General features: G+C 35.9%; 1 protein-coding gene across 13 annotated transcripts in view; it reads left to right on the top strand.

Moving 5' to 3' along the window:
• The window catches only part of UTRN (utrophin), a 496,228-nt gene that overhangs the window by 208,878 nt on the left and 262,190 nt on the right, over window positions 1-25,160 (top strand). For all 13 annotated transcript variants that reach the window (XM_082474349.1, XM_082474346.1, XM_082474342.1 and 10 more), the window contains 6 exons: window positions 6,915-7,065; window positions 8,296-8,471; window positions 12,446-12,581; window positions 14,269-14,418; window positions 18,119-18,194; window positions 23,339-23,553. In XM_082474349.1, coding sequence (XP_082330475.1) covers window positions 6,915-7,065; window positions 8,296-8,471; window positions 12,446-12,581; window positions 14,269-14,418; window positions 18,119-18,194; window positions 23,339-23,553 — 904 coding nt within the window. The remainder of the gene's footprint in view (window positions 1-6,914; window positions 7,066-8,295; window positions 8,472-12,445; window positions 12,582-14,268; window positions 14,419-18,118; window positions 18,195-23,338; window positions 23,554-25,160) is intronic.

The following is a 25,160-nucleotide window of genomic DNA, read 5'->3' as shown; positions in this document are numbered from 1 at the left end:
TATTTTTGCTTTTGTTGCCTTTGCCTGAGGAGATATATCCCCCCAAATATTGCTAAGACCTATGTCAAAAAGCATACTGCTTGTATTTTCTTCTAGGAGTTTTATGGCTTCAGGTCTTACACTTAAGTCTTTAATCCATTTTGAGTTTACTTTCATATATGGTGTGAGAAAATGGTCTAGCTTCATTTTTTTACATGTACCTGTCCAGTTTCCACAACACTGCTTATTGAAGAGATTGATAATATATATAGAAAATTCTAAAGACTCCACCAAAAACTACTAGAACTAATAAATGAATTTAATAAAGTTGCAGTATACAAAATTAATGTACAGAAATCAGTTGCATTTCTATACACTAATAACAAACTATCAGAAAGAGAACTTTAAGAAAAAAATCCCATTTGCAATCCTTTTGCATCTAAAAGAATAAAATACCTAAGAATAAATTTAACCAAGGAGGTGAAAGACCTGTACTCTGGAAACTATATGACATTGATAAAAGAAAGTGAAGACAACACAAATAAATGGAAAGGTATACTGTGTTCATGGATTGGAAGAATTAGTATTGTTAAATGTCCTTACTACCCATAGCAATCTACAGATTCAGTGCAATCCCTGTCAAAACACCCATGGTATTTTTCACAGAACTAGAACACAGAATGCTAATATTTGTATGGAACCACAAAAGACCCCGAATAGCCAAAGCAGTCTTGTGAAAGAACAAAGTTGGAGGTATCATGGTCTCTGACTTCAAACTATATTACAAAGCTATAGTGATCATTACAGTATGGTACTGGCAGAAAAAGACATTTAGATCAATGGTATGGAATAGAGAGCCCAGAAATAAACCCACGCACATACAATTAATCTACGCCAAAGAAAGCAAGCATATACAATGGAGAAAAGGAAGCACCTTTAATTTTTAGTATCTGAATAGTGTCCATTTTCTTTAAAAATCTTGAAAAGGATTTTCAGGAATGTTCAATTTCTCCACACACTTGATGATTAATGTGAGTGAAGAGCAGAGACAGCTACAGATAATTGGAATCCATATATAACCCCAAAGCCTTTTTTAAAAAAATAACCTTCTGTTTAATAGAATGTTTTTGAGCCTCCTTCTTTCTACTTTTTGACCAGGCCTATTAACAGGTAGAAACAAAAATTGGTAAGACTTTTGATGGTAGCTGTGTATGTATGGAAAGTCAAATATGATGTGAAATAGCTCAATATAAATTACAGGGTAAGAGTAACGTTAACACAGAAAAATATACCGGAAAACCTTAGAGACAAACACACAAAAATAGGCATGGTGCTCTTCATCTTCTTTTTTTGTTTTAGCTTACATATTTCACGTGATTATACAATCCTTGGAAAGGTAACTTTTAATAATCTTTTGGTGTATTTCTTTGTATGGATTTTTAAAAACTTCTCTGTACATTTAGAGAATATCCTCTTACATACAGCTTTATGCATACTTCTGACTTTAATTAGACTTGATTATTAGATGAAGGCTAATTTGTTAAAAAATAATAACATTTTAAGGCTCTAGATTGCATCACAGTATTGGTCGTTATACCTCTGCCAACAGCATATGTGAAAGTGTCCTTCTTACTGAACCCTTGTTAACATTGACAGATTTTTTTTTAGACCTTTGCCAATTGTATAGTGATGGATTGCATCTCAATATGATTTTCATTTCTTTGATTATCAGCAAAATTTCAATATTTTTACATATGTTTATTGGCACCAGTGTTATTTCTTCTGTTAATGGGTAGGTCATGTTCTGTGCTTATTTTTCTATCATAGTATTATTATTTACTTCTTAATTTGCAAAAGCTTTTTTCTATATTAAGAATATTAGCCATTCATATTTTTTGTTCATTCCTTAATTACTCACAGCTTTCCATGTACCCTTTATCTTTGTTAATGGTGTTTTTTGACATATAGAAATTTCAGTTTTCTATAATTATATGTTATGTCGTTTCCTTTGTAATTTCATTTTGTTTATATGCATATAAATTACCTTTTCATTGTGAGAGTAATTAAATATTTATATATATTTAAAACAATTTTGCTTGATTTAAAATTTACATGTAAAAACTAAACCATCTGAATTTTATTTTGATACATATTTTGTTTTAAGGCTCCAGTTTGGTGGTTCTATACACCAACTCTTTTTTAAAAATTCTTTTCCATTAGCAATATAGTTCCCTGTGCTATAAAGTAGTACCTTGTTGTTTATCCATTCTATATATAATTGTTTGCATCTGCTAATCCCAAACCCTCAATCCGTCCCTCCCCCCCTTCCCCCTTGACAACCACAAGTCTGTTCTCTGTGTCTGTAAATAGCAACTCTTTAGTAGCAAGAGTAGGGGCCATGCATCCCTACTTTTTAAACACTCCCCAGCTCACTTTTTTATGCAGCCTGAGTTAAGAGACACTAATCTGTTCTATTTTGCCATGTTTTTCTTAAATAAACAACCAATTTTCTCTATATTTTTTGCTGAATAATTTAACTCTCCGTTATTGTTGGTGATACTTCCTTTACCATAAACTTAAAGGCATTTCAACTTCATATTTATTTAATTTTGCTAATTCTGCCTTCTCACACCATTAGTTTTAGTCTAATACCATAACACTTTCTTTTTTTTTTTTTTTTTTTTAGCAATTTCATGTATCTTTATTTATTTATTTTATTTATTTATGGCTGTGTTGGGTCTTCGTTTCTGTGCGAGGGCTTTCTCTAGTTGTGGCAAGTGGGGGCCACTCTTCATCGCTGTGCGCGGGCCTCTCACTATCGCGGCCCCCCCCCCGTTGCGGAGCACAGGCTCCAGACGCGCAGGCTCAGCAGTTGTGGCCCATGGTCCCAGCCGCTCCGCGGCATGTGGGATCTCCCCAGACCAGGGCCTGAACCCGCGTCTCCCGCATCGGCAGGCAGACTCTCAACCACTGCGCCACCAGGGAAGCCCCAACACTTTCATTTTTAAAGCATTATTAATTTTTTCGTCTACCACAGTAAATTTTCTCTAATTATTCTAACATTAGAATTCATATTCTTTTTCTATATTTATTCTTCCAGTAAAATTTTAGTCATCTCAATCAATTTTTGAAAAAATGATGAATTTGAAATGTAGTATTTCACTCATTTGGGTCCTTTTCTGTGTCCTCAGTAAGGTTTTGAAAATTTGTCTGCATCTTTCTCCCCAGGACTATTACTTGGTAGTTTTGTGCTTTTCTTATTGTTGGTTAGTGTAGAGTTGATGTATGGTAGCTTATTTCTGCATTTTCTGCACTGCGTGTGTTTGTGCGTGTGTGTGTGTGTGCGTGCGCGCACGTGTGTGAGTGTATGCCTGTGAGTATGGGTTTAAATTTGATTTTCTTGGCCTTTCTTAGTATACTGACACATCATTTGTACCTAATGATAACTTTCTTCTTTTTTTCAATTATCCTATTTGCATATATGCATCTGGCTAATGTGGCAGAATTTCAAGAACGTTATGATTAGTAACGTTGATTGCAGATATTCATGCCATTTACTTGATTATAAAAATTTTAACTTTTTAGAAAATATTCCATAGTTTTTTTTAATTGAGCACAGAACAGTATTCTCTTATGCTAGAAAAGTCTTCTCTATCACATTTTTATTTTATTATTTTGTTTTCTGTGTTTACTAGATTTCACTTGCTAGGAAGTTGTCTCTCTTATTTTCTTTAGCCCAGCACTTGGGTGCATTAGTTGATTATGTTCTTATTCTTATTCCTAATTTTTGTTTAGTTTTTCTCTTCCAACCTTGGTAACCTATCCTAAAATGTTTATTTTTCCCCATTCCTATGTGCCCACTTTTACAAGCAGTAAGTGAGCACTCCTTTCTATTCTTTTCTTTTCATAGAACATCGAGGCAATGGCAAATATCCTGTGCTTTCATGGTTTCATAACCGTTATCAGTCATAATCACACCTGGGTGACCACCAAGTCATTTGTCTATGCCAGGTCTCTGTGCTGTTTTGCTTATAAAATTTTTTAAGTATTGTTGGCCTGTGGTAAAAGATAAATACCATGAAAATAAACAGGTATCTTTCTTTGAGAGGTCCCTTATGCCTCTTTTGTAATGTTTCATGGCATTAGCTTTCATATTTTTCCTTAATAAGTAATTTTAGAACCATCTTAGACAAACAGTGGAACAGTGGAGAAATAAGCCAGTTATATTTCTTCCTTCTCATCTTAGATCCTTGGATCTTTGTGTATCTTCTCTCCTAAGAATGTCTTCCCAGATATTTATCCTCTGTATCTTCTTCGTGCCCCTCACTGCTGTGTGGACAAAGTTCAGACTTCTTATCTTGACCTTAGAAGCTTTTTAACAGTGTTCTCCAGTTGGCCTAATTTCTAGTACCTTATACGTACTGCTCAAAAACAAGTTTTCTTCATTCATTTTACATAAACTTGATTAAAATTTCCTTTACCTTCTTTACCTTCCCAGCTTTCTGATTCTTACTCAGAATTCCATCTTTTACCAGGAATAGTTTTCCTTCTTAATTTAATCAGTCATTCTTTTTCCATCATTTAAAAAGTGTTTGAAACTCAGTTTCATCATAGAAGACTTCACCCATCCACCTACCTATGTATACCTATACCTATCTATCCGTGCACCATTCATTTAATGAATATTTATTGAGTGCCGACTAATGAAGATTGTCTTAATATATTCTCTTAGTGTTTTGTTTGAAGTACTCTTATTTTCATTATGCCCCATAGAACATTGCTTCCCTGTGGGCACTCAACAAATATTAATGGAATTTTTATTCAGGGATTTTCATGGAAGAAGGAAACAAAGATTATTTAGGAGTTAACGATGTCAGGGACCATTTTATTATTTTTTAAAATAATATTACCTTTTTATTATATAAACATTTTAGTAGACTCATTAAAATTTCAGAGATCTCTTCTAAACTTCTCCTGGTACAACTACTCTAAACAAAGAGGCAGAGGGAAATTCTTTAGGATCCCAATCCAGCAGAGCTTTTCTCTTTTACACTTATTTGTTCCAAATATGACAAGCACTGGAGTTTGACTTTATCTCATTTCTAAAGGAGTTATGTTTGAATAGAAGTCTTGATAGTCTTTGTTTCATTGCCTAACCTGAGCTTTGCAGGCACTCCCATCCTGTGCTGTGTTCAGGTCAATGGGACACACTGGATTAGTCCCTGCACAGAGTATGTTAGTCTGCTAGGGCAGCCATAATAAGATACCACAGACAAGGTGGCTTAAACAACAGACATTTATTTTCTGTCAGTTCTGGAGGCTGATACCAGAAGAGTTAGTTTCCGGTGAGGCTTCTCTTACTGGCTTGCAGATGGCCACCTTCTCACTGTATCCTTACCTTACATGGCCTTTCCTCTGTGCTCTTGCAAAGAGAGAGAGAGACAGAGAGGCAGAAAGAGGCAGACATAGAGAGAGATATCTCTGGTGTCTCTCCCTCTTATTAGGACAGCAGTCCTATGGGATTAATGACCCACATGACCGCATTTAACCTTAATTACCTCCCTAAACACCCTGTCTCCAATATAGTCATGTTGGGGGTTTGGGCTTCAACATATGAATTTTGGGGGATGCAATTTAGTCCATAACACAGAGATAATAGACTGCAAGGAAATTTTTTTTTTAACATCTTTATTGTAGTATAATTGCTTTACAATGGTGTGTTAGTTTCTGCCTTATAACAAAGTGAATCAGCTATACATATACATATATCCCCATATCTCCTCCCTCTTGCGTCTCCCTCCCACCCTCCCTATCCCACCTCTCTAGGTGGTCACAAAGCACCGAGCTGATCTCCCTGTGCTATGCAGCTGCTTCCCACTAGCTATCTATTTTACATTTGGTAGTATATATTAGTCCATGCCACTCTCTCACTTCGTCCCAGCTTACCCTTCCCCCTCCCTGTTTCCTCAAGTCCATTCTCTACGTCTGTGTCTTTATTCCTGTCCTGCCCCTAGGTTCTTCAGAACTTTTTTTTTTTTTTAGATTCCATGTGTATGTGTTAGCATATGGTATTTGTTTTTCTCTTTCTGACTTACTTCACTCTGTGTGACAGACTCTAGGTCCATCCACCTCACTACAAATAACTCAATTTCATTTCTTTTTATGGCTGAGTAATATTCCATTGTATATATGTGCCACATCTTTATGCATTCATCTGTCGATGGACACTTAGGTTGCTTCCATGTCCTAGCTATTGTAAATAGAGCTGCAATGAACATGGTGGTACATGACTCTTTTTGAATTATGGCTTTCTCAGGGTATATGCCCAGTAGTGGGATTGCTGGGTCGTGTGGTAGTTCTATTTTTAGTTTTTGAAAGACCCTTCATACTGTTCTCCATAGTGGCTGTATCAATTTACATTCCCACCAACAGTATACTGTAAGGAAATTTTAAAGTGTTTTGGCCTTTTGGGTTTTGTTCTAGCTGGGAACTAAGTGTTTTGGAAGTAAAATGCTATTTTTTTCCTAAGGGAATAGAGTAATTAATCATGTTTTACACTTCATGGTGTTTGAAATGTTAAGTGTTTAAAGTTGGGTGGGTTAACATGCCTGCAGCTAATCTATCTTGATTTTCCAAGCCAGAGAAGGCTGTCTTTTCAGTTAAAACGCTGCCTAGTGTGTGTGTATGTGTGCATGAATATGGGGGGCGGGGTGGTGTATGCAGATTGCTTTGCTCTTGGTATGATGCATGTTTCTCTAAGAGGAATCATTAACTGTAATCCACTACGGAAACTGGTCTTACAGAGCAGTGAGCTGTGAATTCACTCATTTGAGGCTTTCAGTTTAAATGAGATTTGAATTTTCGTTTTAGAAAATTGCTTCTAGACGGTCCTGGAAAGTTTGGAAACCTATTTTATTTTGTTTGTTGTCCTCTAGTTATTTCGATAGGGCTGTGGAAGAATGGAGACAGTTCCATTGTGACCTTAATGACCTCACACAGTGGATAACGGAAGCTGAAGAGTTGCTGGCTGATACTTTTGCTCCAGATGGTGGCCTGGACTTAGAGAAAGCCAGGATACATCAGCAGGTGAGTGCTTTCTGTCAGAGGATGAGGATCTGCTAAAAAAGGTGGCATATTTATTTAGTATGCACCATTTAAGACAGATTTCGAAAGTAAGGGCTCACTATATTAATTTTTCAGGAGTATATAGACAATCTGTAATTTTTGTTCCAGTTCTAGTTTCCAGTTTTAAAGGTTTAAGAGAAAATGGTTATTTCAATTTTTAACTAGGATTTTAAAGAAATTTAAATAAAAAAATACTCTTTAGTGGAATATGTGAAAAACAATTTTATTTTTAAAATTTTATGTTTAGAACAACACTTGTAAAATTTTGTACTCAGGACTACATCAAGGCCAGAACGATATCTGCATACCTCATCTCTATTTTCTATACTTAAACACTTAGGCGTCTTAATTTTCTTTGTATCATTGATCATTATCATAAAAGTAAATTATTCTTGAGCTATATCAGGACAGCTGCTCATGTAAGTCTAATTCAGTCTTGGGAAAATATAACACAATAGCTAAATCAGTTCTGCTGATAATAATGGGTCGTTAAAAATGATGGTTGAAAGCAAGCAAAATTTCAATTTACCATTGTTGAAAATATTTTCTCTTTTATTAAATTTTTAAAATATATTTTATGTAGAAGGCTTCTGAGGAGTTAGAAAATGCTTTTATTTTTCTCATAAATATGTTAATGCATTTTTTCTTATTTTTAGAGTTACAGAGAAGTGCTTAAATTTGACTTTAAAATATCCTTTCTTAATCCGTTGCTTAAAAATTTACAGACCAGTGAAGCAATGTCTCAGTAAAATGCACATTGAGGGTTACTTATATATGGTAGGACGTAGTGGTATATAGGGGTAGAGGGTTTAAAATTTTTTTAAGGGACACTTTCAAGCACGTGTATAGAAGATAGGCAATTCACTTCAATCAAACATGATTGATGCTTATGCATCAATGTAAACAGCAGTGATTTATTTTATGTTATTAGGCTGTCCTCTTCCACTCTATTTTGCCTGATGACATTCATGAGAGTGGGTTAGATTTCAAAATAGATTTCATTTAATGTGTTCAATGAAATGTAATTGAAGTGTTAAAAATGCCTTTTTTCATATACGTAAAATATCCTTCCAGGGCTTTGTTTCTCTAACACTTAAATTGACACCACACCAATGATACCTGGGTGGGTTCATTACCTCAGAACAGTTTAGTGTAGAAGTGGAGTTAATCTTGAGTTGTTCTCTGTCACAGGAGCTCGAGGAGGGCATTGGCAACCACCAGCCCAGTTTTGCAGCACTAAACAGAACTGGGGATGGGATTGTACAGAAACTCTCCCCGACAGATGGAAGCTTCTTGAAGGACAAGCTGGCAGGTTTAAACCAACGCTGGGGTGCGATCGCTGCAGAAGTGAAGGATCGGCGGCCAAGGTGATTTAGCCGTGATAATTTGAGGGCACGGGGTGAAGGTATTTGGGCAGAGCCTTTTGAGATAGTTCCAATGAGTTCCAGGTCCTTTTATTGTCTGATGTTAATACAGTAGGAGTTTTATTGACATTTAAGACCTCCAATGTCCATGTTCTGTATTTTTAGGACATTGTCTCTTTCTGTGTCTTTAGGCTGTCTGTAGTCTTACTTTTCTACTCAGATATCATACATGTCAAAAAAAACCTTTATTTCTCTTTTTCCTGTTTATTATGATATGGCGACTATGTGGCAGAAACTTGAAGTAGGCGGAGGAACACCCTGGACTCCCAGTCTGAAGATCTGGATTCAGGGTCAGGCCTCTTCCTCACTCGTTTCCTGACTGGGCCTCGGGGTCTTCATGACTAATCCCTCTCACTCTGTAGTCCTTGGTGTCTAAGGGTGTCCTATATCCTTATATGTCAGTGCTGAGTACATAGTACAGTTCCTCATTTATGTGACATAATAAATATAATGTATTATTGTGCGTTTTTATGTCAGATTATGTTACAGTGCCCCAGATTTTATTAGGGTGTCTTCTGATTACAAACACGTTTGATTACCAGTGAATATAATACTCAACATTACACATATTATTTTATATATTACTATACAGTTATTTGAAGTTATGTTTTGAGACAATCAAGTCTTAATGGATGATTCCTACTTAATACATTTCATCTCATTAATGGCCTTTTTTTGGGAGGGGTGGGTTAATGATAGTTTTGGGTTAAAAAGCCCCAGGTAATTTTTTTCCTGCTAATTTTAACTGTGTAGATGATGTATTATTTTAGTGATAAGCTATTGTTATGTTAATGGCTAATCTAATACTTTATCAAGTATATAGTATGACATAAAATATTGAACTTTGAATAGTTGGCTTATGGCTGCTTTTTATAAAATAACATCTGTTATTTTGTGTGTTTTGGTAGGAGTCAAATCATAGTTTGTGTGTCTTGGTTGAGAGGTTGTCATGTGGAAGAGACAGGGTTTGGCCTCATTTAATCGTCACAACTACTCTCTGAGGGGACTATTTAGACCCATTGTACAGCTTTGGAAACTGAGGCTCAGAGAGGAGAGGTTAAGTAACTTGTCTAGGGTCTCACAGAAAATTAGTGACAGTGCTAACTTATGCTCTCAAATACTACGCCTGTAAAACTTCGGAAGACCTCAGAGTTCGCTGGCCAAGTTTCCTCCCCTGTGAATGAAAACTAGGATATCTTCTTAGAGGAGTGTCATGAAGACTAAAGGAGACGGTGTTTGTAAAAAGTATTATTCCCTGACTATTCGTAGTAAAAATGAACGACTAAGGAACTCAGAGAGACTAAGATGAAGAAAATGTTTAAAGGAAAAAATGATCTGATGTGGTTAAATGACACATTTATTAAGAAGATAGAGTGTTGTCACAGACACAGGGGTGATGGATTGTGGAATTGAGGCATCGCAGGGGAGGGATCCTGAAGCTGGTTTTGAAGCATTTACAGCAATTTTCCATAAATTCCCCTTACCGATGGTCTTGTAGGGAAAAGGCACAGAACAGACAAGGTGGAAGGCATTAAATAGTATGGCCAGGTAAGAAATCTGTGAAGGTTGGATGGTGAAGAGGCTTCAGGGGACCAGGGGCAGGATTGGAAGCTGAGGTCCCATAGGATTTATGTGCCATGCTAGTGAGTCAGCAGGGAGAGTCCTTCTAGCTTGAAAATGATCTATCTCTCAGGTCTTCTTAAGGAAAAAGATGTACCTGCTGGCGTAGTATTAACAATAACTGCAGGAATTCCCCTAATCAATTTCAAATGGATCTCTGTGGAATGTGGTAATTATTGCTCCTGGGACTAACAAGGTGCAGCTAATACATGTTTTACTCATTTTTTTGGAAGAGAAAAGAATAATGAATCTCTTCTCCAGCATCTTGTATTTTAACTAAAACTATTTGTTTTCATAAATTCATGTTTAACTTTACTTCAGGTTGTAATTTATCTCAAATTGGGACCACCTTGCAATGTTATGGGCTTATTATGTGTACTGTTATCAGTCACTGCGAAACAACACACAGCTCAATTTATTTTTTTATTGAGTGCCAGTCATTAAATATTTACACAGTTCAGCAACTTATGGTGTTACTCCTTAATGAGCAATTGTTATCTACTGTTTGAACATGAATTTATAACTTGTTTTTACTTAGTGATAACATTTAAAATGTAGATTATATTTAGCTAGTTTGTAGATGAAAATTTTGTGTGACTCAAACATGTCTTATTGAAATTACTTGATAATGTTAGTTTTCTTCATAGATATATTTTCAAAATACTAAATTAGTCATGATTATGAAACATTGGAAATTTAAATTACAACTCTTTTTTTTTTGAAACACAAGGTCTATAGTAGTATTTGAGTTGTTTCCAAAGTTGTTATTTAAAGACTCTTCCATACAGAGGGTAAATTACCTGTTTTGGTACTGGTAGTCTAAACAATTCGTACTATTGCTTTATTTATTTATTTATTTAAATCTTGAAACAGTGTTCTCTCCTGATGGATACTTAAAAATGAAAACTTGTGATTTTGTAGTGATTGTCATTAATTTTTTTTTAAATTGAAGTATAGTTTATTTACAATGTTGTGTTGTGTGAGTCTCAGGTGTGCCACAAAGTGATTCAGTTTATATGTATATATTCTTTTTTATCGATGGATTCTTTTCCCTTATAGGTTATTACAAAATATTGAGTATAGTTCCCTGTGCTATACAATAGGTCCTTGTTGGTTATCTATTTTATATATAGTATTGTGTATATGTTAATCCCCAACTCCTAATTTATTCCTCCCCCCTTTCCCTTATCAGTTTTTTAAACATTAAAATACTCTCCTTCAAATATTGCTCTCTATTAAATATATAAGATTTATTTAGCATTTTATTCTATATATATATATAGTATCATTATGTTAGGTTTATTTGTGATTAAAAAGAAAAAGTCATAGCCATAAAAAATGTACATTCTTATTAGGGATGACATAGTGTACTTCATTTAAAAAATTGCTTTCTATTTTTAAACCAGCAGCTAATAGCAGCAGCTATAAAAATGATACCACCACCAAGCTCTAAATAGCTTTCAAACTCTTTCTTAAAAATACATAATCTTGTTTGTCATATGAGTTCTAGTCATATTCTCATCTTTTGACAGATGGTTTATATAATTATAAATGTTATTCTTATAACATTAAAAAGTTGTAATTGAGGCAGGTTTTTTTTTATATTCATATGACTATTTGTTTCCTTACAGCCTTTAAAACTTTGGCTTTGTTTTTTCTAGATCTTTTTTTATAACTTGGTGCTATATTCAAATATAATACTTATTTTAATGAGCTAATCAAATTTCTATTTTTTCTTGTCTTTCTGAATATTTGTAAAAATTTCCCATTCTCAGTATCTTGCCTTGTTCTTGTTCTTTCTTTCCTATGAATAAAGTAGAGTAATAGTTGCAACCTAATGTGAATAATATGTCATATAATGATACTTTTCTATCTCCATGGAGTACTCATAAAGAATTATGTATTTTTCCTTAATTATTTTAGATAAAGACATTTTTCATGTTTTCTTTTTAAAACCTCCATTATGTTGTACAGTGGTATCTAGCTTAAAATAAGTCCTTTGTATTAAATTTCTATATAGTTTTTCACGATGAGAGAAGACAACATTATTTAGTTTTAATGTTTTTTAATTTAATGAAGGAAGAGATCTTATTCTTATGTTTGCAAATAATCTTTGGTATTGCAGAACGTATGTATTACTATTAACACTCATTTACGAATACATATTAAAATAATACATATTAAAATAATTGTTTTGTGTGTGTGACATATTTAGTCAGAATATCTAATGCAAATATATAATGTTCTAGTTAATTGGATAATTTTTCTCAGTAGTTTTCAATAATATAATCTTTTAGGTTAAAAGGAGAAAGTAAGCAGGTGATGGATTATAGAAAAAGACTAGATGAGATTATCTGTTGGTTAACAAAGGCCGAGAATGCTGTGCAAAAAAGATCAACCACTGAGCTGGAAGAAAACCTGCAAGAATTAACAGTAAGTGGTTTATTTGTCTCTATATTTGCCAGTGTTTTTTGATGCATGAATATTTTCACTGCAGATAAGATACTGCATGACTGAAGAAGAAAAGGGGAAGAAACTTTGTACTTTGTGGTAAATGTGGTGAACTTTAAAGAGGAATATCTTTTTTTTTTTTTTTAATTTTAAAGAGTAGCTGTCATTTTATTCTTGCAGCGGTAAGGCTTCACACACGTAAAAGTAATGTCATGTGGTCTCAGTATTGGACCAAAGGTTTTTTGGAATATTTTAAACAGACGTCATCATTTTAGAATATAATAATGCTGTGAAGTATAGTTTTTTGCTTTTGGACTTAGAAGATAATTACTGATTCCTATCCATAAAACCGAGTCCTACAAGAAGACTCAAAGTGAGTTGAGAGTAACTCACTGCAGCTTACTATGGACTTAGCATCACGGTTGTATTAATCAAATTTTCTTTGTTGATCTGCAACCAACAAGAATTGTTTATAGTTGTATAGATATACAACATATAAAAATACATAAAGATATATAGATATGTTAATATACCCAAATATCCATACATTTTTATATCCACAAATTTTATATTTTTGTGTTAAGAATTAAAGTACTTGTAGTAGAACAATAAGCATAATGTGCTCACATTTTTACTAAACAAAAAGAAATTGTGTGTGAGTGTGGATACACACATCTGCGTGCAACAAAGTATACCTAAAAGGATACCCACTAATCTGATAAGAGATTTTTTCTAAAGGAGTATGATTGAGGTATTGTGGGAAAGAAACTTTTAATATTGATGAAAAATACATGGCAAACAATTATTAAGTTTCCTTTTCAAAATGTGACAAATATCTAACAAACTTGCTCCTGTCTTATCTAAAAATTTCAATAGTTTTCTTGGAATATGCCTTTGATAAACAATTTGGGGGCAGTCACAGGGGATGGGACAGTATATAAGGGTAGGTAGAGATAAGGTAGAGATGCATGCATAAAATGCTCCTGTTGTTTCTGGGGTTTTTTTGGCCTTTCATTAGAATAGACATCATTTTATTAGCAAAGAACAGAATGTTAAGTTGTCAATGTAAATATGATATAATATGACTCTATTAAGAGACAGGGGGTCAGGGGTAGCAGTTCATGTACACACAATGCACACTGAAGGTGGGAGGTCATTCCCAAATTAGTTACAGTTTGTTAAGATAAGTTCAGGCTTCTTAGAAGTTTATTTTCCATTTAAGAAATTAAAGGTCTTCATTTATAGGAGTACAGTAAGTTGCTGACATACGAAGGAGTTCTGTTCCGAGAGCGCGTTTGTTAAGTCCAATTTGTTTGTAAGTCCAACAAAGTTAGCCTAGGTACCCGACTAGCACAATTGGCTATATAATACTGTACTGTAATAGGTTTATAATACTTTTCACACAGATAATATGTACATAAAAAACAAACACAAAAAATAAAGAAAACATTTTTAATCTTTACGGTACAGTACCTTGAAAAGTACAGTAGTACAGTGCAACAGCTGGCATACAGGGGCTGGCACGCATGTTCGCATCTTTGCAAGTTCGCAACTTGAAGGTTCATATGTAGGGGACTTACTGTATTTCCCAAAGAGATTCCTAATACAGTTCTTGATCTTTTCCTGGTATTACCACCTTTTAACCATACCTCTCTTCTGACTCCTTTAGGACTTAATCCAGGAGATGGATGATCAAGCTGAAAAACTCAAATGGCTGAATAGAACTGAATTAGAAATGCTTTCAGATAAAAGTCTGAGTTTACATGAAAGAGAAAAAATTTCAGAAAGCTTAAGAACTGTAAATTCGACATGGAATAAGGTGTGTGTTAAGAATTACTGTGACACCTATCTCATGTTTACTGATTTTGTTGTTAAAGAAGTGGAATCAGGCAACTGTTTTACTTTTAAGTATACCCCAATATGGGCACATTTTATTAATGCTCACTAATATTGATAATTATATTTTTTTCATCTGTCATGGATGGAAGCATATGTTCTCAAAGAATACTTATTTTACATGGAATTTTTTTGGCCTAGGAGATTTGTACATTATATACTATATTAAATAATGAGTATATATTAGAATTAGGCAATAAAATGCTAATAATTATACTCTGAAAATGAAAGCATTAAAATAACTTTGATGTTGCACGTGACTTTTCACATACGTAGATTTATTTATTTATTTATTTATATTTACTTATTTATGGCTGTGTTGGGTCTTCGTTTCTGTGCGAGGGCTTTCTCTAGTTGTGGCAAGAGGGGGCCACTCTTCATCGCGGTGCGCGGGCCTCTCACTATCGCGGCCTCTCTTGTTGCGGAGCACAGGCTCCAGACGCGCAGGCTCAGTAATTGTGGCTCACGGGCCTAGTCGCTCCGCGGCATGTGGGATCTTCCCAGACCAGGGTTCGAACCTGTGTCCCCTGCATTGGCAGGCAGATTCTCAACCACTGCCCCACCAGGGAAGCCCCCGTAGATTTATTTTTAATGATTTTATTCATTCAGCATGTATTTACTAGGTTCCACGTGGGATGTAATGGTATGTGGCTACAAATATGACTAAGATAAAGTCCTTTCTCTCATACTGTTAACTTTTTTTGCAGTTGAAACAGAGGTAGATAAAGTAATAGATTTCTATATATTTTGGCTTGGGTACATACCATAATAGAGTGTGAGGTCTGTCTGGGACATTGAATGGATATGTTTCTGCCCTGGTTTGGATAGGTCCCATATCAGTCATTTTCCTCCCTCTCTGTCCTTTTAAAATGATAGCACTCATTCTATATCTAATGATTTAGGTGCTTATTGATCTAGCCTCTCTGCTTGAGAATTACCGTCTTGATGAGTTACTGTGATTGATGACTCACACATCTGTATCTCTGGCCTGGACTCTCTCATTACTCTAGACTTCATCACAGCTCCCTGCTCGGCATCTCCACTTCAGTGTCTAATAGGTATCTCAGACTGACATACAAAGTCAGACTCCTGATCTCCACCTCCCTCCTGTGCCTTAGTATACTTCTCCCACCTCAGTTACTGGTAATTACATCCTCATTGTGTTTTATGCCAAAAACCCTGGACTCAGTCTTATGACATGTGAATTATATCTCAATTAAAAACAAACAAACACGTAAACCTTGGAGTCACTATCATCAGCTTCTCCTTCAAAATGCCTGTCTCTTTGATGGACGGTTTGAATGGATGGCTAGATGACTAGGTACATGATAAGGCAAATACAGCAAAATTTTAACAATTGTACATATTGAGTGGCACATGGGTGTTCCCTGGGCAATTCTTTCGGCTTTTCTTAGGTTTGCAAAATTTCATAAATTTGACCATTTCTCACTACCCCATGGCCACTAAGTTGTTTCAAGCCGCCGTCATCTCTTGTTGTATGATTCCTACAGTGGCCACTTCACTAGTCTTCCTGTTTCCTCCTTTTCCCTTTGTCAGTCTCTTCTCAAGAAAGCAGCCAAAGTATTTGTTAAAACATAACTCAGTTTAAGTAACTCCCCTGAACAAAGCCCACTAATGGTATTCCATCACATTCAGAGTAAAGGCCAAAGTCCTTACTGTGACTTATTAGGTTCATCATGTTCTGGCTTCCTGTTATCTCTCTGACTTCATCTGCTACTCTCTCTCCCTGTGCTGCTTTCCAGGCTTGTTGGCCCCGTGTCAAACATGCCAGACTCAGCTTGTGCATAATCAATCAGAGCACATGCATTTATTTAACACAGAGGATGTCAGTGGGTATTGTGTAGAATAGGGTATGGTAGTCACTTTGGGAGCACGATGTTAGGTGGAGCCAAACCTTCCTTTATCACAGGACTTCACACAGATTTTACACCAATTATGTGAATTACGAATGTCTGAGACCAAGCAATGCTTACTCTGTAGAGAATTTCAACAAACACATTTTAAGAAATACTAATCTGAGATATTTCATTCATTCATGCTTTTATTCATTCACTTAATAGGTTTTTACTGGACTCTCATTTTATGCCAGGCACCATTTTAAGAGCTAGGAATACAGTAAAGAGCATGAAAATGCTTCTAACCCAAAGAGCTTATTGTGGGTGAGACAAGTAGATAAGCAATTATAACAAAGAGGTATCCATGGGGACATAAAGGTGGGGCACCTACCTGGCTTTGGGCGATAACCATGGAAGATTTTGTGGAGATCATATCCAAGCTAAGATGATAAAAGATGAATGAGTATTGGTCAGATGGAGAATGGAGGAAGAGGCATTGCAGGGAAAAGAAGCAGTAAGTGAAAGGGTCTAGAGGGGACAGAGAGTGAATCTGGGTCCTGGAAGTAGCTCAGTATGAATTGGAAGGACAAGAGATGCTTGCAGAGACCTAGGGGCCTCACCATGCATCACAAGGAATTCGAGTTCCGTCTTGAGGCTATTTCACCACCTTGAAAGCAGTGGGAAACTGTTGATGGGTGTTAAACAAGTTACATTTTGAAAGATCACTATAGCTGCACCACAGAGATGGATGGAGCGAACCCAAGGGTGGATATGCTTAGGACATCAGGACATCAAGTAACCCCTCTGAGCAAAGCCCACCATCCAGATCAGGGTAACTGACCTGGGAAAATAGTTAGAGTCATTAGACAACTTTGTGAAGAGAGTGTCAAGGAGGCAGATGGTGGATCCATATTTGGGCACGTCTGAATGTACAGTTGACAGGGAGAGCTGGACTGAAGATACGTTTCGGGGAGTCTTCAGCCTCTTAAAACTCCACGTGATAAGTGAAACCATTAGAAACCAGGACCCAGGGAGAGAGGCCAGTATCGAGGGTTAGAAGACCAAAAAAACCTACCCTGTAGAATGTTGGTATTTGGTGGATGGGCAGAGGAAAATGAGCTGGGGAAGGACACTTAGAAGATCAGTCAGAGAGGTGGGAGTAAAATCAAGATTGTAGAATATTAACAAAATTCAAGGGACAAGGAGTGGTAGCATTAAATGTTGCAAAGGGGCAAGGCAGTTAAGGACTGGATGACATTCTTTTTTTTTTTTTTTTTTTTTTTTTTTTTAAATTTATTTATTTATTTATTTATTTAGGCTGTGGTGGGTCTTCGTTTCTGTGCGAGGGCTTTCTCCAGTTGCGGCGAGCAGGGGCCACTCTTCATCGCGGTGCGCGGGCCTCTCCCGTTGTGGAGCACAGGCTCCAGACGCGCAGGCTCAGCAGTTGTGGCTCACGGGCCTAGCCGCTCCGTGGCATGTGGGATCTTCCCGGACCGGGGCACGAACCCGTGTCCCCTGCATTGGCAGGCGGACTCTTAACCACTGCACCACCAGGGAAGCCCTGGATGACATTCTTGATGCTAGTGGAGCTGGGGGTCAAGCAAGACTACAGTGGATAGTAGTTAGTGAAAGTGGACACAGATGCTTAGGCATTGAGGGGGAGGAAAGCGGCGGCATTATCATTTAGAAGAACGCTTCCTCTTCAGAAAATATAATCGTCTTTATTTATATACTATCCTTCTCTTTCTGTTTGGCCTGATGCTCTAGGTATGCAGAGAAGTGCCTAGTGCGCTGAAGGAACGCATCCAGGAACCCTGTTCTGTTGCTCAGACAAGAATTGCTGGTAAGATACAGTTTAGTTCTTTACAAAATTTTTTATACATAACAAAATTTTATGATTACGAGCCTTGTATGTGAATTAGAAAACCTTATTTAAAAACACAATGCGGTTGTGATTTCTTATTCTGCTTTCAATCATTTGAAAAGAACATCTTCTCTAAACACAAGACATATTTCACTGCCCAGTGTGTGCAAGGCATTCCCTCTCATGGGAGGTGAGACTTTTAGCCTTTCCTGGGACCAGAGTAGAACCAGATGCTGCTGGAGGCAAGGGAAGAGGCAAGAGACACTGGAAAAGTTTTCTGGGGACATTTTAAAGTGAACAATTCTCCTAACTTGCTGTGCTGATTCTATTCATATCTTACCACTCCTCGATAATCTGTTCTTCTGATAGCAGCTAAGTGATGCTTTAGAAACAGGTTAAGTGAGTTCTACAGTCTTACCATGGTCCAGAAGACCATGTATAATCTGTCTGCTACCTGTCTCTGTAATGCCATTTCTTATCACTTTTTCCTTTGTTCATTCTGCCTCAAACACACTGGTCTTCTTGCTGTTTCTAACATGCCAAGAACATTTCCATTTATGGCCTTTGTGCTTGCTGTTTCTTCTTTCTTTCTTACCCAAATGTCCTTCCCTCAGATACTGCATGTTTCACACACTCACTTCGTTCAGTTCTCTTCTCAAATATTCCCTTCTTAGATGGGCCTTTCCTGACCTGACCACCATATGTCAGATACATCCTGTTTCTCTCCAAGACACATCCTGTTTCTCTCCAACTTCTTGCATCGGTTTTACTTCGTGACGTGTATCCATTCACCCCCACCAGAATGCAAGCTCTGCGAGGTCAAGGCCTTTGTTTTACACATTCCCATACCTGTAGCATCTAGTCAAGTGCCTTGCACATTGTAGGTTCTTAATAGATATTTGATGAAACAATGAATGAATATTTAGGTTGTTTTCAATTTTTTAAAAGTACAAAAAGTGACAGCGAGGATTAGGCAGAATGATGTATGAGGTATTCTCTAGGGTATATGGTGGTGAATCACTGGGGTGATTGTGGTGAATATGGGCAACTTTACTTTGCTAGCTGCTGCCTAGACTAGTTGTTCCAGGTTACCCTTCCACCAGCTGAATGTGAGGCTTCTCATTGTTCTACATTGTTTCCAGCGCTCCAACATTTTATTCCCAGGACCACTGTATGCTTTTTAAAATTATTGATTACCCCCAAAGACCTTTTGTTTGTGTGAGTTATGTCTATCAATATTTACCTAGTTAGAAAGTAAAACTGAGAACTTTCAAAAGTTATTTGTTTATTAACTTGTTAAAATAACAATAATAAAAAACATTCTGTTAATAAAATAATATATTTTATAAGATATTAACATAAGAAAGTATATTTTCCAAAACAAAAAAAACTTAGAAAAGTGATATGGCATTACATTTTTGAAAATCTTTAAATTTCTGCCATAAGAGAAGACACCTGGATTCTTGTATCCGCTTCTTCATTCGCTCTATTGTGATACCATATGTCATGTAGCCTTGAGTAAAACGCCACTCTACATTTGAGAAGGAATGAGCAGGAAGAGGCAAATAACTTATTAGGATGATGATTGTAGTTTTGGCATCCACACCCCGTGGAAGGGTCTCTAGGGACCCAGAGCTCCCCAGACATCACATTTGGAACCTATGACCTGTGGAGATAGGGCACTTCATTTTAATTTGCGTTTCCTCAATTACCTGTGTGCTTGAGCCTTTTAAAAATATGTTTATTGTCTTTCTTATTTCCTCTTCTGTGGATTGCTGGTTGATGTTTTTTGAGTTTGAAAAAACTACTTTTGTTACTAATTCCTTGTCTGGAATGTGCATTGCAAATACCTTCTCCCTTAATCTGTGGCTTTTAAATTTTTTATTTGTGGTACTATTTTCAGAATTCTTAAACATTAATGATCTATTAATAGCTTTCCTTCTTGTGATTTATTTTAGAAATCATTTATTACTCTGAAGTCATAAAGATATTCTTCTATATTTTACAATTGTACTTTTCATATGCAGGTCCTTAATTCCACTGAAAATTAATTTTCCTAAGGTGCATGTGAGGTCAAAATCTGTCCCATCATCTTCCCGCTGCAGCCATGGGTCACCACTTTTCCCAGCATCATTTATTGACCAGTAAATTCCTCCTCATTGATCTATAATGTAGTCTCTGCCAAGGTCAGGCTTCTTTGCCACCTACACACTGTGGCTGTTCTCTTCTAGTGGTCTGTTTGAATGTCTGGATCTGTAATACACGAGGTTAATCATTCATTATTAGCTGAGTAATACAACTAAATATCTGGTAGGGCATGACTCTATCAAAAATAAAATGTTTTGACTGTTCTTGGCCCTTTTCTTTCCTATATTAATTTTAAAATCAAAATTTGGTCAAGTTACACACAAACCTGTTGGGATTTTTTTTTTTAATTGTGCTGAATTTACAGATTAACTACATTTTTTAGAAAATTATTTAAGCCTCATTTAATATACCATATGCTAAAATGGGTCTAGATAGATCTAATAATTAATTCAACCACCTCTTGTATAAAAACTAAAGAAAAACAATTACCAGTCTCCCACTGTTCAAAATAAGACAAAAACATACAAACAAAAAATATAGAGAAAATATATATCAGATCTTCGGAGAAGACAAGAGTAAGTTCTGAGAAAACAGTCCCCCAAGACAGATTTATGGATTTGCTCAACCGAACTTTGTTAACATCTATATGTTAAAAAGAAAAAAAATTAAATCCTAAAATAGAAACACTGTTTTCAGCAATGTGACGGGGTTTATCTTTCTTGCATAAAGAGTTCATCCAAATTGATGAGGAAGCAGATAAAGAACACATACAGTTATAAATTATACCATATTTGATTACCAAACATGAAGAATATTTATGCTCACTGGTAACCAAAAAGACATGAAATGAAGCAATGGTGAAAGATGTGTGTTTATCCGTAGAGACAGAATTTTGTTTGTGTGGATGCAGGATGTTCATCAGTTCCACACACTGCTGGAAGTCTAAATTTCCAACTTTGAAGGAAAACAATTTGGCAATCAGTAGTAGATACATTAAATTTTTTCACATTTTTTAACCTAGTAATTCTGTTTTGGGAAATTTCTACTAAGGTGGCAATCAGAACTGTAAAGAATACACAAAAAGATACTTCTTGCAAGTTCTTTTTTTTTCTGGTTTTTGTTGTTTTTCTTTTGCAAATTTTTTTTTTAATTCAACAAATATTTATTGAGCACCTACTATGTGCCAGGTATAGTTCTAGGTGTCAGGGATTCATCAGTAAATACACATAATAAATAAGTGAAATACATGGTACATTGGAAGAAAAATAGAGAAGTGTAAGAGAGACTGTGCCACTGAGGTTGGCCGTGGAGCACAGGAGGAAATCAGGTGTGCTGAGAGGATATTGAAATTTTAAAAAGAATATCAAGGGACCTCATTTAGAAGATGATAAGTAGGCAAAGCCTAAGAGCAAAAGCACTTTTTTTGAATTTCCTTAATATTATTCTTTTTGTTCTCTGATGCAGTGTTGTGATAGGAATTTAAATATCCTTGACAGATGGCTATAGCTGCACCTGTGTTAAGTTCTATGCTTCTTTACACCCAGTTTTTTTCCAGTTTTATTGAGAAATAATTGACATACATCACTGTATAAGTTTAAGGCATACAGCATGATGGTTTGATTTACATGTTTTGTGAAGTGATTACCATAAATGGATCGTCTTCTCATATAGATACAATTAAAAAAAGAAAAAAGGAAAAAAAACATTCTCCTTATGATGAGAACTCATAGGATTTACTCTCAACAACTGTCCTATATATCATACAGCAGTGTTAACTATAGTCTTCATGTTGTACATTACATCCTTGGTACTTGTTTATCTTGTAACTGGAAGTTTGTACCTTTTGACCACCTTTCTCCAATTTCCTCTCCCCCCACCCTTCACCTCTGGTAACCACAGGTCTGATTGATCTCTTTTCCTATGAATTTTTTTTCTTTTTAGATACCATATATGAGATCATACGTATTTGTCTTTCTCTGTCTGACTTACTTAGCATAATGCCTTCAAGGTCCATCCATGGTGTCTAAAATGACAGGATTTTCTCATTTCTTATGTCTGAATTATATGTATACATTTCAATACTAACCCCTTATCAGATATACGGTTTGCACATATTTTTTTTCCCATTCTGTGTAGGTTGTCTTTTCACTTTGTTGTGTTGATGGCTTCTTTTGCTGTGTAGCAGCTTTTTAGTTTGATGTAGTCCCACTTGTTCAGTTTTGATTTTGTTGCGTATTCAAAGAGTCAACACCATGACCCAGGTCAAGGAGCTTTATTCCTCTGTTTTCCTCTAGGAGTTTCATGGTTTCGGGTCTTACATTTAAGTCTTTAATCCATTTTGAGTTAGTTTTTTGCTAGTGGTGTAAGACATGGGTCCAAATTTACTGTTTTATGTGTGAATGTTCAATTATCTTAGCACCATTTATTGAAAAGACTATCTTTTCTCCATTGTATATTCTTGGCTCCCTTGTCACATATTAGTTGACCGTATATGCAAGCTCTTTTTTAAAGTAAAAGTTCAGGAGTAGTCTACGTATCCAGCTGTAGGAAAAGAGGTAACTAAAAGTTAGAGACTATATACATAGACTATTACATAGGTATTCACAGGGATGTTTATTAAAAATGACTAATGCTCATGTTGTAAAGGGAAGTGAAAAAGAACAGAAAATTACAAATAAAATGGCTTTACAATGAAAGCAAAAACATCTTGACAAAATAAAATAACACTCCTAATTTTCTCATGGTTGATGTACTTTTTATTTTATTTTCTCTTGATATCAGCGTTAGTTACTTTTGAGTTATTGCTGCCCTAGAATGTGGTGAGACTGTGTGTTTAATTGCCATTATGGCAACCAAAGACATATAGATACTTCAGGAAATACCATTGCCATTTCAGTATTAAAAAATAAAAACCTCTTTCAATTGTTTTACTTAAACTAAGTTTTACATAAATACACATACATGTCACCATTACATCACCACAGTCAGATTATCCTGCTGTGTTATTGATACTTTGCTACGTTTTTTTATTTCAGCTCATCCCAGTGTCCAAAAGGTGGTGCTAGCATCATCTGCATCAGATATTCCTGTTCCGTCTCCTCGTCCTTCAGAAATTTCAGTTCCTGCTGATCTGGATAAAACGATAACAGAACTGGCCGACTGGCTGGTGTTGATCGACCAGATGCTGAAGTCCAACATTGTCACCGTCGGGGATGTAGAAGAGATCAATAAGACAATCTCCCGAATGAAAGTAGGTACCTAGTGTAAAGGCTTGTCATGGAAACACCAAGATCTGTTTGGATCACTTTTGTTTATCTTAAACTCTGGGAGAATGAGCTTTAAAAAATTCTTGACATGTCAAACAGCCATCCTGGGCTAGCTCTGACGAGTAAAGCTTTTCTTGCATTTGTGCTGTTTTTGTAAGAACAGGTTTAACAACGTGAGCTGTAGAGTCACTGTATTTTTATGATCTAAAACTGATATCGTAAATCCAGCCACATCAGTATAAATGTAAATTGGTGTTACATTTAATGCCTAGTGTCATGTAGAATAATTTGTTGAAGCGCCTTTTCAATTTATATTTCATAATGAGCTTATTTGTTTAATTGCTGACATCATAAGTGAGAATATCCTGACTATAGTTTTATTTCTATACATATGCCATCTAATATCAATTTGTAAAGTTCTTTTTCCACATTTAGTGTGTTTTTGGTACTGGGCTGTGTGCTGTCTAGGGATATTGAAAAGAATATACCAGATAGAAACTGGGAATGAACCACGAAATAATAACAGCTCTTGCTAACTCTTATTAAGTGCTTAATGTATGCTAGGTATTTTTCTGAGTATTTTACATGTATTATTTCATTCACTTTAATAATCTTGTGAGGTAGGTATCAGTTTCATTCCCATATTAAAAACATGTGTGGCCAGGCACAGTCTAATAAAAGCTGCGGGACAGGTACACGCCACCTGTAAGGGGGAGCCAGAATGAGGAAAGGGATTACCTCCACAGTGAAGGAAGGCAGACTACATGGGATTTTGACATTTAGAGACAAAATAAATGGCACTCCTGGTATAGGGACCAGGGTGAATAAAGACATGAGGTGGGGAGCATGAAGGATATTGGGTCAAGAATTGTGCAGGAAAGAGGTGTAGTGGGAAGTAAGAGAGCAAAGGCAGCTCAAGTTCACATTGTGAAGGAGCTTGTAGACCACGCAAAGCTCTTTGGACGTTTAGTCTGTAAGCAGTTGCCAAGCATCTTGTTTTTCCCTTTTTCTTTTTTAAATTGTGTCTGGAGACTGTTGATAACAATGCTGTGCTTGAGTAAGAAGACTGGGAATTGTGCACGAGATGCTTCAAACAAGGAGAAGAGCCCTTGCCGAGGGGCTGCGATGATGCCATTGCAATTAGCAGAAATCAGGCACAGAAGAAATGGAATGTGGATGAGGGTTTGATTGATTTAGTTTCAAATATGCTGTGTTGAGAGGCCCTTATGCCATTTAGAAGGAAATGATCAGCATTCATTGAACTGTCTCTTTGCGATTCAGGATTAGAAGTTGTGAATAAGCCATTTAGAAATAATATTTGACACTGTAGGAATAATTGAAATCTGAAAAATTAGTGAACTCACAGAGGAAGAGCTGCGAGAGAATCTTTGGAAATTGTGTTTTCTAATCTTTATGGCTATTAGTTCTATACTTAAAACACACCATTTTCCTGATGTTGCTAACTTTTCTCCCATATTTGTTAGTACTAAGAGACACAAACTTTCTAGAGCAGCAGTTTTTCATGTCTAAGATTATTTAATTTGCAGTTATTCCAATTAGGATTTTTCTAATACTTTACCTCCATCCCTGT

The sequence above is a fragment of the Balaenoptera physalus genome (genome assembly GCF_965194825.1).
Source record: "Balaenoptera physalus genome assembly, chromosome: 9".
In the NCBI taxonomy this organism is placed as follows: Eukaryota; Metazoa; Chordata; class Mammalia; order Artiodactyla; family Balaenopteridae; genus Balaenoptera; species Balaenoptera physalus.
The sequence above is the reverse complement of the archived record's forward strand: the minus strand, read 5'-3'. Positions and strand labels throughout refer to the sequence as shown.